This window comes from Rhinolophus ferrumequinum, chromosome 23, assembly GCF_004115265.2.
Source record: "Rhinolophus ferrumequinum isolate MPI-CBG mRhiFer1 chromosome 23, mRhiFer1_v1.p, whole genome shotgun sequence".
NCBI classification, from domain to species: Eukaryota; Metazoa; Chordata; class Mammalia; order Chiroptera; family Rhinolophidae; genus Rhinolophus; species Rhinolophus ferrumequinum.
In genome coordinates this window covers 1,103,301-1,118,646 of record NC_046306.1, presented here as the reverse complement: position 1 = coordinate 1,118,646, position 15,346 = coordinate 1,103,301, and the positions used below count along the sequence as shown (strand labels likewise).

Genomic DNA, 15,346 nt, shown 5'->3' with positions numbered 1-15,346 from the left:
GGCATAGGCATGTGGCACCCTCTTCCACCTACAGATGGGGAGACTGAGGCTCCGACAGAAGCCACTGGGCTCCCAGGTGGCAGTGCTGCGGTGTGAGGATGCTGTGTGGGCCCTGCTGTGACCTGGTGTCTCGCGTCACCTCTGAGCTTCCTGTAACCTCGTGTGTGGTTAACCTCTCATCATGAAGGGGGAGAATGGTGCCCACCCCCAGGGAGCGGGAAGAGCGAGTGATGGGGCCCATAGGACAGCACCCCAAGCAGGTGAGGGGATGCTGGGCAAGGAGATGGGAAGGGAGCTCCCCACTCCCCCGCTGGGCCACCCCTCAACCTCTCTGTGCCTCCGTTTCCTCGCTGTGAATGGTCTCCTGGAAAGGCAGCCCGAGCCTATGGGCATGGAGACAGAAGGCAGCAAGCTCATCCCAGGACAGTGGTCTCACGTCTGGCCACCAGGCACGTGTACCCTGGGCCCAGCCGCCTGTTCCCATCTCTCCCACCCACTCCACTTGTGGAAAGTGCTGGTTTGAGCCCCTCGACAGACCCTGCCCCCGACGGCTTTCCTCTGAGGCCTGGTACTGGCTGGTGTGGCTGACGCAGGTTCCCAGGCCCTGAGACTCTGCATTTAACTGACCCATTGGGGGAAGGTCCTCCTGCCTCTCTCCGTGTGGGAAGCTGGGGACCCCCAATTCACAGATGGGGAACAAGGCGAAAGGACTCAAAGTGGCCAGCGAAGTCCAGCAGGCCAGTCCCCGGGACGCGTTTCTGAAAGGAGAGGCAGTCGGAATGGACATTGGACTCGCTGCCGACCTGGCAGGCAGGGACGAGGCCGGGAAATCCCACAGGTGATGGGAGAGGAAACCGAAGTCAAGGTCTTTATTTCACATGTTTCCTTATGGCCTCATTTGTCTTTAAAAAAAAAAAAAAAGACAACATCATTGGGCTGGTTGAATCTCAAGGGACAACTGCAGGATGAACGGAAACACTCTGGAAGCTGACGCCAGGGAAACAAACCGGCACGATGGTGGCGGGCTCACAGCTGTCTTGCTGGCTCATAATATTGAAAAGATCTTTGAATCAAATTGGGAGTTTGGGGAAAGAAACATTCAGTCGGAAGACTTTACATTAAAAAATAAAAATAAAAAAATTCCAGTTTCTGGCTTCCCTGGAAAAATCAGGTCTCGGTGACAGGCGGCACCTGAATGGAGGTGATGCCCTGGGCGGGCGCGCCCCACTCCCCTCCGGTCCCTAAGGCCTCCCCAACGTCAAGCTGTTAGGAGCCATCCATCGGCTCCCTTGGGCAGAGTTGCGTCCAGCAGGCATGACCAACTCATCTGTGATCCCACCCTGTGAGGGGAGGCCTTCTGTAAGAGAAAGGGGCTGGGATTCACCATTCTGCTGGGACCCCAGACAAGCCAGCAGCTTGTGCAGGTCAGATCAGGGCCAGGTCCTTCCTCTGCCCACTAGAGATGCTCAGAGACAGATCCGGTCAGAACAAGGCCCTTTACTGCCCCCTCTGGGAAAACCGTCCAAATAAATACACAAGTCCCCAATGGCCACGGGTGTGAAGGGCTTCCCCTGGGGTGGCGTCCTGGTGCAGTGCACGACCTGGACACCCATCCCTGGCAGTCCTGCCCTCAGAGGAGAAAAGGTTTTTGTGCCGTGGCTCCATCATTCAAACGCGGGAAATGAAGGACAGACCTGAGGCCTGAGGGCGTCCCCAGCCGGCTGCGGCCCTCATTCCCATTTCTGCCTGGCCTTGGCCACTCCACTTGTGATCCTGGCTTTACAACAAAAGGTTGGTTTTTTTTCCAATTGCTGCAACCTGTAAACATGACAACGGCGAGTGTTGACCACAGAGTTCAAGGTGGCAGTGGGCACCCCGGCTCAGCCTTGGCTGGAGTGGTCAGTGTGGTTCCGAGCCTCGTGCAGCATTTAGGGGTTCCTCGCTGTCTGGGGGGTGCTGAGCCCTTCTCCCAGCAGCCTTCCTCCTGCTCTGGGGTCTGGCTGCTGTATGCAGAAAGCCTCCCTGCCACCTGCTGAGGGATGCCCAGTGCCTGGAGGGCCTGCCGGCTCCCGTCTCTTCTGGCAGGGGGGGCGGATGGTCTCTCCGCTGAGCTGGAGCGACACAGGTAGCAAGGTGGGTCCGGTGGGTGACTAGTGACCTAGGCCAAGGCCAGCGCACACCAGGCCTCCTGGCGGAGGGCACCCCCGAGGCCAGCCTGGGGACCCAGAGCAGTGGAGGGGAAGGAGAAGTCCTCAGGCTCGAATTTGAACTCCAAGTGGCTGGGGGCCAAGGGGTTGTCCACCTGGCCGGAGGCCTGCAGGGAGGACAGGGGACACGTGAGAATGCAGGAACGCCGTGGCCCCATGTGGAGCTGGGAGCCCGCACGACAGGGCTGCCTCACTCCTGGAATGGGGTGGGGGACCCTTTGTGAGGGTAGAAGTGGTAACACATGCAGGGCTCTCAGTCCAGCGTCTGCCACAGGTCAGCTCTCGGTACCAATGACCAACTGTGTGCCCAGCCCTGAGCTCCTGGGAGAGGCCAGCAGGGGCTATGCCCTGGCCGGGGAGCCAGGGTTCCCTGAGGAACCGGGAGCCAGCTCTGGGCACCCACCCCACCCCATCTGCCTTACCTGGGAGATGATGCTGGGCCCAGAGCACGAAGGGGACGCCAGGCTGGGTTCAGGTTTCAAAGTGGCCACTGAGCTCTCAGGGTTGGGGACAGAGGATGGTGGGGAGGCCGTGGTGCTGACTGTGGACGCTGGGAGGGAAGGTGGGGCGTTTACAGAAGCTGCCAGATGTAGCAGCACTCGTCAGAGTGAGCGAGGCTGGGTGTGGCTTCCTCAGTCCTCCCTGCACCACTGCTGGGTGAGCTCAGGCCACCAGGCCCCTCCCCCAACCACAGCCGCCCCAGGACAGAGTGGGGGTATTTGTATTTCAGGAGGACAAAGCTTGCACCCAACATGTAAATCTCTAATGGTGGAATGTGAGACACTCAAAGTGATTCCACAGAGAATATGCGCCCCAGCAGAGGGGCTGGGGGTGATCCCAGTGGCTGGGGCCCAGGGCTCCCTCCCAGCGTCCTGGTGGGCCCTGGCCCGCACCTGAGGAGCCCTTGGCCTTGGTGGTGACATTCTTAGGCTTCCGTTTCCGCGTCTGGATGCTTTCCTTCTTCATTGCCAGGGGCCTGGGCACCTGGCAGAGACAGGCAGGGGTGGGTGGCTGGTCCCTCTCCCTGCTCACCCCGGAGCCGACGTGTCCTCACAACCCCGTTGGGTGAGCTGCTGCCCTGGATGGTGCTTTCCTCCAGGCGGGGCGGGGAGGAGCCATCCCACCATAACCTCCCAGAGCCCCCGGGCCAGGGGGGCTTCAGGGGTGCCAAGGCAGGACTAGGTGTCGAGCCTCTGCCCCGGGCTGAATGGCTGTGGGTGAGCCTCAGTGAGCCCATCTGCACAATGGGCCTATAAGTAACAGTATGGGCATGGGGCCAAGTGTGTAACACACGTGTAACACGGCCAGCTCCTGTGCCACCGCTGCCTCATTCCTCCCCAGCCCCCTGGTCTCTCAGGGCAGGGAGGGCTGGTCAAGTGACCCAGCAGGGACAGCATGCTCCGTGCCATCCGCCCTGCCCCCACTCACCCCGTGCAGCTTCGTGTAGAGGCCGCAGGCGTTGCACACAGGCTCGCCGTCTGTGTTTCGCCGCCACAGTGTGGTGGTGGTCGTGTGGCAGTTGGTGCAACAGAGGCCGGCACGGCGGGACGAGGACTGTGGATGGAGGAGGCTGGTGTGAGCCCGGTGCTGGGGCCAACCAGCACCGCCAGGGGCAGACGGAGTGGGCTCAGGACTGCCTGGCAGCCAGGCCCCAGCCCATAGCGGCTGATGAGAAGGTGTCATGAGGCCGCCCTGCACTCCATGATCTTCAGCACAGGTCACTTCACTTTTGGGCCTCAGTTTCCCCATCAGTAAAATGGAGGTGTTGACAGACCCGCCACAGGCCTGTTGGTGGGGCTAAGATCTCATGAAGACCTAGCATAGACATACCGCCATTTTGCTGTTGTTGGCTCTTTTCCGTGGCTAAGACCCCGTGCTACTCTACGTGGAGAAGCACCTCCAGAGGTCAGGCCCCAGGCTGGACTTTCAGGGGCCTGCTGGTCCCTCTGAGCACCTGCCTTCCAAGACCTGGGACTCCAAACAGGGGCTCAGCCCAACACCTCTCCATGGGACGGTGGGCTGAGGGGACCAGGTCCCACTGGCCTACATCACCCCCTTGCCGCTCACTGTGCCTTATGTCAGAGCTGCAATGGGCTCATACGGAAACTTCCAGGAGCCTGCCTCCTTCCCATGCTTCCCAGAAGAGCTGACCCCCAATCCTACAGGTCCATATCTAACTGGGGACCCCAAACCTCCCTGCACTTGTGGACAGTACCAACTCCAGGGATCCCTGTAGAGCTGGGGAGTTGCTGTTGCAGGCCTGATGGCGCCCCCCTCCAGCTCAGCGTTCCCCGTGCTCCCTGAGCCGCCTCTCTCTCAGTACGGATTCTGTGTGGCTCACATTTTGGTATTTGGATGGGGTCTTGTCACCCACAGCCTGGGAGCTCCAGAGGCTCTGTGTCAGGCCCAGGGCCCCCCAAGGCCCTCAGACCCAAAGCCCTTCCCGCATCCCAGAGCATAGCCTGCCTGTGGCACCACCCCTCCCCAGCTACCTGCCTCCAGACTTTGTCCTTGGGGGTACTGCTCTCTCCTCTCCTCACCCCCAGCCCCTGTTCTTGGACACCCCTGAACCTGTCCCACCCTTTCCTCTATTTGTCCCTGCATGGTCCAGGCTCCTGGCCCCCTCGCCTGAGCCACAGTGATGCAGGGTGTCAAACCCAGGATCACACCAGTGATATCTGCTACAATGTTCCAGCAGCACCTTGGGCACCAGGACAGAAACCTACGAGGACCCCACACTCAAACTTGTCCCAAGAATGTATGTCCCTTCCTCGGTGTTGTCTAGCCCAGGGCTAAGTCAGAAGGCAATCAAGAGAGGGCCAAACTAAACCAGGAAAGGGACCTGTCCTGGGTTAGGGGAGAACAGACGGGGCCAGCCTCAGTTTCCCCACCTGTCAGCAATCTCTAGGATCCTTCCTTCTGCAATGACTGAGGGTAGCCAACCTTGCTGACCACCCTCTCGCCTCCCCCCAGGCCATGGTCAGTGGTCAAAGGCCCAGGCCAGCCCCCTGTGAACAGCCTGGGAGGGAGAGTGGGGGCTTGTCTGGAGCCTCCACACCAGGCAGTCCCAAGAAAACTCAAGACACTAAAATACCTCCTCGCCCTCCCCTCCCCCAGGCTGCAGGCAGCCGCCAAAAGCTCCAGAGAATTTGCCCCATTTAATCTGAGGCTCGGCCTGCAGTCTTCATGCAGGATGCCCCCTCCCCCAGGCTCCAAACAAAAGGGCCAAAAGACAAGGAAGGGATGTGGCCCTGGAGACTCCCAAGGAACACTGGGCGGGTGCTCTGGCCTCTGGAGGCCACGGCTCTGTCAGACCTGATGTCCAACCTCTCAGGGGTCTCCCCGGGGACACCTGGGGGTGGGAATTGCCCACAGTCTGGAGTGGAAAGAGCTGGCATCCAGCTGAGGCCCCGGCCAAACTGGAAGGAAGGTGGCAGCCACAGCCCCAGGGCAGACCGTGGTGTCCCTCCTAAGCAGGAGCACTGGGCTCCCCCCCAGCCTGTCTCTCCCGGGAAGCCCCTGGCCACAGCCTGACCTTGTCTAGAAAGCAGCTGCTTCCACTAAGGTGAGGGTCTCCCCTTCCCTTCCCTCCTTTCCCTTCTATGTGCCTCTCTGATACCAGGAGCAGTGCCCAGTGTCCAGCGTGAGGAAGGATCTGCTCCCAGCCTGCCACCCTCCCCGGCTCAGGATGCCCTGAGCCTCTAATCCATCCACCTTCCTAAAGTGGGAGGAGGCCTTGGGACCTCCCCCAGGGCCGCCAGATGTAGCAAAAACCCCAGGATGCCCAGGTAGATGTGAACTTGGGGTAGGCAACACGTGCTCTATAAGCTGCCTCAGGCGTGTTTTGGACATATAGATGCTCACGTGCTATTTGTGGTTCATCTGAAATTCGCATTTAACTGTGCAGTCCTGTATTTTACCTGGTGACCCTAACCTACCCTCTTGGGCCCCACCTTAGTCCACACCTCCTGCTGTGCCTTCAAACCAATGGTGACCAGGGCCTGAGGCCCCTCCCTCTCACCATGCAGCTGGGACCCTCAGGCACTTTTACAAACCTTCCTTCCCTTAGCATTCACACTGCCACCGCATGTTCAGAAAACCCCCTAATCACTGAGACGGAGGAATCATGTGTGAATGTCGCCCTCCAGGCCACTTCTTACTAAAATCCTCCCTACACCAACATTCCCGAGAGGGCATAAATCTACCAAAGCAAAGGCGTTTGCAACAGCACCCCGCACACAGGGGTGTACGCATGCGGGTTCACCCCCAGACTCATGCACACCCCCAGATATCCCACAGTGGCCTGTGCACGGGGCTGCGGGGAGCGACCGCAGCGGGTGGACCGTGTAGAGTCCGTACACACAGAAAACAGCCCCAGAAACATGCAGCTCTGTCACCCTCTCTCTGGGAGGGCAAGGCGAAACGTGGAGGCCACGCTGCAATCTTTTTACAGTGAGCACAAATGAAAATTAAGAAATTGGAAATTAAGAAAAGGGAAAAAAAAATCCCTCAGAAAAAATCCGAAGTGTTTGCTCATTGATCCTGTCCTCTCCCTCACGAGACTGCAGTTCACAGAGGGGAAACTGAGGCTCAGAGACGCGGAGGGGCCAGTGGGGCCATGTGCTGCTGGGGTGGAAAGAACCACCTCGGTCGGCCAAACACACTCCAGGGACACGTCCTGGAGCCTCCATCTGTCCTTCCTCACTGTCCGGACAAGCAGCCAGGCCCAGCCACTCTCAGGGCCCCCTAACCGCCAGGCCTCTCTGGCTGCATTTTGTTTTTCTTTTTTGGTCTGTTTTTTTCAAAAGAAGCAAAACTTCAAAGCCTGCTGGCCGCCACAGAGCCGCCCTGAGCTCTGGGACACCCGAAGTAGTCAGGGCGCTGGCGCTGGCGGGCTGCAGCAGACACAGAGGGGGGGGGGGGATGAGGGGAGGGAGAGGGGGGAGGATGTCACACCCCCCTCAGAGAGACACTCGAGAATAAAGTAAGCGCTCCAGGTCACATTGTGAGGTAGAGCAGCAAAAAATGGCTGCGGCTTCCAGTTGGTCCCCCAGTGCTCTTGGAAGACAGGATCTGTGATGGACACTTCACCTGACAAAGCGGGTGCCCCTTGCTGCTCGGGGCAAACTGCCAGGATGGGAGTTTGCGAGGTGCAGCTGTGCCGGAAGGAACACCTGGCCGGTGAGCGGTCAGAGGCCCAGACAAGGCCCGATTCCCTCTTCGAAGGATGCTAGGCACCCCCCACCCCCCATCCCCGCGGAACTGGCCACTTCCTGGAGCTGGTGCCAGAGCCGGCCCGCGGCCAATGGACCTGCCGATTGCTGACCTTGGCTGTGGGCACCTGTGTTCGTGGGGCTCGAAGAGCACCTGGCCCTATGAGCAGGCAGACAGAGGGGCAGGCACAAGGGGATCGGGGAACCCACAACTATCCGTGCTGCATGTCTGCACTGATGGAAGCCTCAGGTCAAAGGTGCATCCCCAGCCTACACACAACTAAGGAGGAACACAAGGCACAAAGGGCAGCACAGATACGGGCTCCGGCAGGCGGGGGGACATGAGCTTGTTATTTCACATTCCTGCATTCTTGGTGACACGCTACTGGACATTTGTAATCATTTAAAAGAAGGTTGGGACAATTTCTCCTCGGGGTTGGGGAGGGGCCCTCCTGGGGCATCAGGTCTGGCCACACATGAGGGACAGTGAGGCACTGGAGTGGGAGCAAGTCTGGGCCCGTGTGGGTCGGGTTCTGGTCTCAGGACTCTGAGAATCTTGGGGTTTCCATGCCAATCTGCCCCGTCAGGACCGGCCATAGGGCAATCGGCGGGGTTGCCCTCTCTGAGTGCCAGGCAGAAACCCCAAAGCAAGTCAGAGGAAATCCCTAGGGTCCTGCTCAGGGGGAGTCGGGGAGCAGAGGGGGCCTATGAGTGTCCCGATTCCGGCCCCACTCGGCAGACCCCTCCGGGGCGTGTTCCACACTCAGGGCTGCGAGAGCCTGGACACAGGGGTGACCCGGCTGTCTACCCTCCTGTGCCTGTGGCCTTGGGGAGAGGAGCAGGCACACGGGATCCGTCCCTTCAGCAGGCCTCCTAATTACATTGTGTCCCCCAGACCAGGAAACAAAGGCTTCACCAGGCCAAGTGCCCGAGCTCAGCCTGTCTGGAGCCGGCCAAAGCCCAAGTGTCTATTTGATCCTTACAACACGGTGTGGGGACAGTCCCTTAATTCATCTCCCAAAGGCCTGGGCCAGAAGACCCAGCACCGGGGCAGGGGCTCAGCATGCGTGGGGGCACGTGGGGCCCGAGGCGCACAGTTCTGGCCTGTATCGGGGTTGCCACGGGCAGGCTGTGTGCCCAGGGAAGTCGCTTCGCGTCTCTGAACCCCATGCTTGTCATCTGGATGCTGTGAAGATAGATACGTCAGTGCTTACACGGGGGTCCTGCCTGTTCACCCCCAAGTCAGGAGTTTTCTGCTGGGAGTTGAGACCTGGGGGTGGGGGCAGAGACAGGAAGCTCTCACACCTTCTTGTCCTATTGACTAGTGTGTCCTTGGCACCCAGTTCAGAGCCTCGCTTGGAGGGCAGATGGAGCCAGGGAAGGGAGCTGCCTGCTGCTGGGGGTCTGGGCTACTGTCCCCCGAGACTCTTCCCCTCTTAGCCTCAGTTTCCCCATCAGTGAGGGCCACACCAGATGCCGACCAGTACAGCACACCCGGGGCTGGGGGCATGACCACTGGGGCGGGGCTCAGAGACGAGAGTGAGGGATAATGTGGACTCTGAGAAACCCCCTTCCCTCCAAGGCACAGCGAGGGTGGCTGGGGGCCTGCAGAGCCCCAAACGCTGGAACAGATCAGGAGAAAGAATAGCTGTCTTGGAACTGCGTGACCCAGTCAGCCCTGCCTCCGGCTAGCCCTGTCTGGGGCCTGGGAGGGCCAGCCCGGTGCTCCCCTAGCCAGCGGGCTGGGCTGCCATGGCCAGGGCCTGAGGCACCAGAACCGGCCAGAACCGGCCAACTGGCCCTGACAGGCCTCAGAGCAGCAGCGTTAGACCGAAGGCTCGATACCCCAGAAATGCACCCCTGCCAGGGCTCAGCCAGGAGCCACTGCGGCCTTACCAACTTGCAGGGCCTATCGCTTATTTACAAAGTCCCGTGAACATCAAAGTTTGCCTCTGAGAAGGTATAGAACAAAGTCACTTTACATCTTAGCGCCTCTTCTGGGGCTGTGCCTCACCAGGGGCAAAAGTCGGGCTCCCAGCCCCCCATTCCTGCCTAGCCACACACCAGAAGGAACCAAAAGTGAAAACAAGTTTTGCCAGGGACAACTGTAGACCTGGTCTGCTCCCCACCCCTGAAAGTTTGGGTAGACAGTGCTCCGCAGTGGGGCCGCGGCCCCAACACCCCTCCCATGTCCCCCAACACAGCACCCAGCAAGCAACCACCTTCCCTTCCAGCCCCATCCCCCACCAGATCCCCTTGCACCCCCACCACCCGGCCAGACAAGAAGCTTGTCACCCCAGTCCCCCTCAGAGCCACAGGGCTGAGCCCCCAAAAGGCTGTCAGGGTCCACAGCCGTCCTTGCCCAGACAGATCCGGGGACAGAGCCCTTCTGGGGAATCCACCCCTCCTGCAGACCCCACTAAAGCACAGCCTCAAGTGTGGGGAGCGGGTCCTTTGTCCCTTCCTGCCATAGCCAGGGCCTCCCAGCTTCCCAGAGCGGTCCTAGGTGCATGGCTGCCAGGCAGCAGGGCCCATGCTGGTGTTGGGGTACGCCTGCTCCAGCACGCACGCGGGAGTCTGGCTGCGTGTCAGGGACTGCGGAGCAGCCAGCCCGGCCACCCCAAGGCCCTGCACTCACCAGGCGCTTCTGTGGCCTCACGAGTGGCCGGTTGACCCCGTTCATCTTGTGATAGAGACCGCAGGCGTTGCACAGGTAGTGGCCGGTGCCGTCTCGGCGCCACAGTGGTGTGGACAGGGCTCCGCAGTTGACACACTCCCGACCCTCGCCGGGAAACTCCTCCAAGAAGTCCGACACTGTGGGGACAGGCAGCTCGTGGGACAAGGCTCAGTTCTTCCTGGAGCCCGAGGGCATCTGCAGTAATTTTTTTGTGTGCTTTAAATTTATTTTATTTTAAAATATATTGATCTAATTTAATTTTTAATTTACATACAGCAAAGTTTGCGCAGATTTAAAACACTGCTTAGGGTTGTTTTCATAAGGTGGGGGAGGGTTAATAAATGAAAGCCCAGGGAGGACAACAGGCAGTGCCCCCCCCAGGGGACCAGGGTCCAGCACCAGCGGCTGCACTGGCAGAGGGAGGGGGCCCAAGGGCCTTGTCCTCTGCGAAGCAGGATGATGGGAAATGGGGGATCTCCAGATCCTACAAGGACCAGGGGCCTTACTGTCCTGTCAGCTTTGTTGGGATTGCAACCACTGTCCTGCCTCGGGAGGCAGCACACGCAGCTGGGCCGCCACCGGATACTTGGGCGCGCACACAGGACCCCAGTCCCTCCAGGCAGGCCCAGGCGCTGGCGACACTCGGGCGGCAGGACTGGGTGGGGGCAGGGCGGGGATCAGTCATCACCCAGCTGGGGTGGGCGCCAGGCACAGGGCTTCCCTGGGCGCCAGGGCCAAGGGAACCCGCTTCCTGCGTCCAGGAGCCGGCAGGGCCAAAAGGCAGCTGCAGGGGGAGGGGGAGGCCTGACGCAGGAGGGACTGCTGGAGGGCGAACTGGGGGGCAGTAAACAGAGGCAGAGCCCTGGGTTTTCAGCCCTGGGGAGAGAAAAGGTCAGTTGCACTGACGCCCCAGAAACTGGGTGGAATCATTCTCTGCTTTACAGGCCTGGAATCCCATAATCCAAATTTATACCGGGGAGCTATGGAATCAGGTCTTGAATTAGAATATGTGAACATTCTAGAGCGGAGACGCATGTGGCAGCATACTTAAATAAACCGGTATTTTGAACTTTATAAAATTATTTCCAAAACTTTTCTTTAAAACGTTTAACATGTTTAACAGGCTCTAAACTGGCACGGTCCAGAATGTTGGAATGAGGAAGGAAAGGTAGAAATAGATACTCTCCTCCTAATGTGTAAAAGGTTTTCCATGTCCGGTCGGTGAGGTTGTGGCAGAGCCGCAATGACCCCGGGGGCTCTGGCCTGCCCCGCGCTGCTCTGCCATCGGCCAATCGGGAAGCTGTGCATTTCGTAGGGTGCGGGTTTGAGCCCGGGGCCGGACCCAGGTCAGTGGAGCTGCCCGCAGCCCCGCACTCACCCAAGGTGGCTCTGCGTCCTGAGAGGCCAGCCGGTCGGCCCTGGAGACTGTGCAGGACGCTACCCTCGAAGGCTCCGGAGGTCCAGGACTGGGCCACCTCGGTGCTCACGTAGGCCGGGTACGCGGTGGGGTACGAGGCGCCCACCGGCCGCCCGAGCGGGGCTGGATACTGCTCGCGAGCCAGCAGCGCGCCCTGGTAGGCGCCGCCGTCCCGGAGCCCCGCACCACCACCACCGCCCGGGCCTGGGGGGTTGTGCGCGAAGGGGAAGGCGGCGGCCCCGGGCGGCTGAGCGGTCGGAGGGTGTGGGCTGCCGGAGCCGAAGGCTGATGAGTCCGCCGACGCCGCCTGCGCCCAGCCGGGGTGCCCGGCGAGTGCCGGCGGCTGCGGACCGGGCTCACACGCCGGCAGGTAGGGCAGCATGGAGGGGACGCGCGCCGGCGGCACGAACACCGGGGAGCCGGCGCCCGGCGGGTGCAGAAAGGCACCCGCGTCGGCGTAGGCGGCCTGGCCCGGGCTCGAAGCCAACGCCAGGCTCTGGTACATCTTCTCCGGCGCGGCCTTGACCTGCGGGGAAGAGGGACAGGCGTCGAGGTCACGGCCGCTGTGCGCCCCGCCACCGCCCGCGCTCGTGCCCAGCAGGTGCTACCCCTCGGGCCGCGGTCCCCACTCCGCAGCCGGGCCATTCCTGGGGCGGGTCCCGGAACCGAGGGAACAAAATTGTGAGGGGCAGCCCCAGCACAGGCGGGGCGCTGAGCTCACGTCCTCTACTGTCCGGGCTTCGGAGGTTCCCAGGGTAGGCTTGGCGGGGACTGAGAAGCGCAGGGCCTGGGCGCTGGGGCCCCGCCGCGTTGGGAGAAAGCACCAAGCCAGGGCGGGGTGCACGGCGACCGGCAGGGCTACGGCACTCACCGGCTCGTCGGGAGGACCGGAGGGCGCGGCGGCCGCGGTGGGCCGGCGACAGGCGGGCTGGAGACTGGGAGCCCGGGGCCGCGCGGTTCCGCAGGGAATCCCAGGCGCTCCGGCCGCCCCTCCGCGCAGCCCCGCCCCGGCCCGCCCCCACCGCGCCTCCCCTTCCCTGCCGGCGCCCTCCCCTCCTTCCCCGCGGGGTCAGCGTAGGGGCTGCGGCCGCGGCGCCACGTGACCCAAACAGGCCGGGACGGCGGGGCTCCGCGGGAAAGGCGACGAGGGCGCATGGCACCGGGCACCCAGCGCTGAGTCCGGGCCAGCGCAGGCGACAGGAGCCGGCCGGCGCTTGGTGGGGCCCAGAGTAGTCGGGGCGCGGAGACTTCTCTAAATTTTTTCGTGGGATTTGCGGATCCCCAGCCCTCCTTCCTCGCTAGCCACAGGTTCCTCCGAGGCTGGCCTGGTGTCTGGTTCTGCGTTTGTGGATGAGTCGGTGACTCCCCGCCGACCGCGCTCACGGACATACAGTGCTGGGGCCCCCTCATTGCGCCCCTGGACTCCGGGGATCCGGATTCCATGAGGAACCCCGGCTCGGTGTCCCTGGACTCAGTCCGGGAGTACCAAGGCCGCTGCGTGCGCGAAGTCCCGCGGGAGGCCCACAGTTTCCTCAATTTCTGACCAAGCAGGGCAACTTCTGAGTGCTTCCCAGCTGGGGGGCGCGCCCAGGTTGGCAGGCCCGTCTGGATGCACCCCCAACGCCTTCCCTGAGGTCCCAGCCCAGCTTCTCGCCCCCACCCCTAGGTGGGCTTTGCATTCGCCTGCCCTCTGGGGACACAGGGAGTGTCTCCACCAGGTACCAGAAATGTGGGATGGAGGTGCCCCCGGTCCTCCTGGGTGGGTGCACTGGTGGCGGTGCTGTGGCAGAGCGACCTCCCTCTCACCCTGGCTGATGGATGAGCCAAGCCTCCTTCCCCTCCCCCCAGGTTCTCCTTGGGGACAGTGCCCAGCAGGTCCCATACACTGGCTGGGCAGAAGCAGGGCTCACCAGGCCACCCTTGTCCCAGGCTTGGGATCGTGAATGTTTTCAGTTTGCAGAGCGGGCCCTCTGTTCATGGTCCTGGGTGCACAGAATGCAGTCTGGGGCCAGGGACACCCCCTGGGTGGGCTAGACTCCCAGGAACTGTCTGCGGGTGGAGGGGGTGCACTGGCCCGGGCCATTCCTCTCCATGCGCTCCCCTGAGGACAGCAGACAGGGACTAGGGTGCACATCCAGGCACCGGGTGGACCAGGGTGGAGTGTCCAGAAAGGCAGAAGGCAGGGTCCCCACACACACCTCAGGCTGGGGACACCTCAGACGGTTCCACGGCCAGCTCTGGGCTCTTCACAAGCCTTGGCGTGTGCCACTGGGGGGGGGGGAAGCAGGGGGCTCTCAGTTGCCCCCTTAGCCTCTGCTCCCAGCCTCTCCCATACTACCCCACCACCAGTCAGTTTACCCTCTCCCACCCTCAGGCCCTGGGTCCGTGATGCTGGTCTGATTCCAGGATTCCTGCTTTCCCTAATTGCTATCTTTGGGTTCTGAACCCGCGCCCCTCCTCGCCCCATCCCCTCCAGATTTCGCCAGTGGATATCCATCTTTCTCTTTTTCACAGTGGGCCCCACGAGGGCAGAGAGGGGTCCTGGTGCTGCTCAAGGTCCTGGAAAGTCGCTGTGGCAGGGGCCCTACATGGCACAAGAGTGTGGTCTCTGCGACCCACAGGATAGTGAAGCGGTTGACCCTCCCTGTGCCCTGTGGCCCTTAGACACGGGTGACCCAGGAGGTTTAAATGCAACAGGAAGATGGCCCCCCAGCACCGGGATGAGGAGACATCAAAAAGGGGAGACTCCAGCTCCCTCCCCCCAAAAAAGAAAAGGTCCAGAGAGAAAGGAAAGACCAGCAGCAAACCCGGGATCCTAGGGGTGGGATGGGGGAGAGACTTGTATGTATTTTTCGCTTGGAATACAATCCAGCCAGATCCTTGAATAGCAAATACCAGCATGGGGGCTGGGGGCTGGGCTTTGTCTCATGATGTTCCCATTTAATTCTCACATCAATCTTAGGAGGTAGATGAAGTTATTATTATTCCCACTACAAATGGGGAAGCAAAGCACAGAGAGGTTAACTAACCTGCCCAAGGTCACGTAGCTAGTAATTAAACAAGGTAATTAAAACAAACAAAGAGTGCAAAAATAGACATAAGGACACAATGTCTGGTCACTTTTTCTGTTAACAAATCTCTAAATTGGACATGTATAATTTTTATACTTAAAAGCCTGAGACTTTCCCGGTGAGAGTGTGCGGAGGTGGGGCTGGGGTGGCGGAAGCTGCCTTAAATCCCTGATCTCAGGGAAGGAGGTTTACTCCTTGCTTTGAAGGCTCCTCCCAGGCTGGGCCCCAGTCCACCGGGAGGGCCGTGTGCTGGGTGTCCAGGGCTGTGCTGCTCCTTGGTGACATCTCAGGGGCAGTAGCCCCTCCAGGGGGGTGTGAGATCACTGCCTTGCGGCCCAAGTAGCAGAGGCTGCTGCTGGCATGTGCCCCCCCCTTAGGCCTGAAACCCTGTAGACCCTTGCCAGCCCCTGGGCACAGTGACAGGGTGGGAGGGGCACTGGTGTCTGTGACAGCATCTGGACCCCGTCACAGATCCCTTCTACTTGAACCAAAAAGACAGGCATCTCCGCCGATGCCTCCCCACCCCACATCTGCCTTGCCCAGCCTCCCCCTCCCTCTCACAAGTCACCTTCTGATGCTGAAGGACTCTGTCATCCTTCTGTGCAGTTGCCCTGCCAGGCTCCCAGGGCCCCGCAGGAGGGAGCCAGGTGCTCCAGTCCACCAGGACCTCACTCTCCCTGCTAGTCCGTCCAGCTGCAAGCCTGCCTTTCCCCTAGGCCTTTGCCCATGCTGCTTCTAACTTGGAGGGCCCTTCCTTTGCC

At 61.0% G+C, this 15,346-nt stretch overlaps 1 protein-coding gene across 2 annotated transcripts; it reads right to left on the bottom strand.

The window, feature by feature from the left end:
- Positions 1-763: 763 nt before the first annotated feature.
- On the bottom strand, positions 764-12,508 carry GATA5 (GATA binding protein 5). 2 transcript variants are annotated; one of them, XM_033094310.1, is made up of 7 exons: positions 12,386-12,508; positions 11,476-12,040; positions 10,059-10,234; positions 3,636-3,761; positions 3,101-3,191; positions 2,630-2,757; positions 764-1,818 (listed from the first exon to the last, which is right to left on the bottom strand). In XM_033094310.1, the coding sequence occupies exons 2-7, from the start codon at positions 12,017-12,019 to the stop codon at positions 1,780-1,782; spliced, it is 1,104 nt and encodes a 367-aa protein (XP_032950201.1). In that variant the 5' UTR covers positions 12,020-12,040; positions 12,386-12,508; the 3' UTR covers positions 764-1,779. The 2 variants fall into 2 exon arrangements, with proteins under 2 accessions (XP_032950201.1, XP_032950200.1); XM_033094309.1 differs by having other exon boundaries at positions 875-2,314.
- Positions 12,509-15,346: the final 2,838 nt, after the last annotated feature.

Coding starts and splice junctions, on each gene's coding strand:
- GATA5 (XM_033094309.1), bottom strand. CDS start 12,019: ATGTACCAGAGCCTGGCGTTGGCTTCGAGCCCGGGCCAGGCCGCCTAC. Junction 10,235..11,475: donor AGGACGCAGAGCCACCTTGG/GTGAGTGCGGGG, acceptor CTGTCCCCACAG/TGTCGGACTTCTTGGAGGAG. Junction 3,192..3,635: donor TCTACACGAAGCTGCACGGG/GTGAGTGGGGGC, acceptor TGTCTCTGCCAG/GTGCCCAGGCCCCTGGCAAT.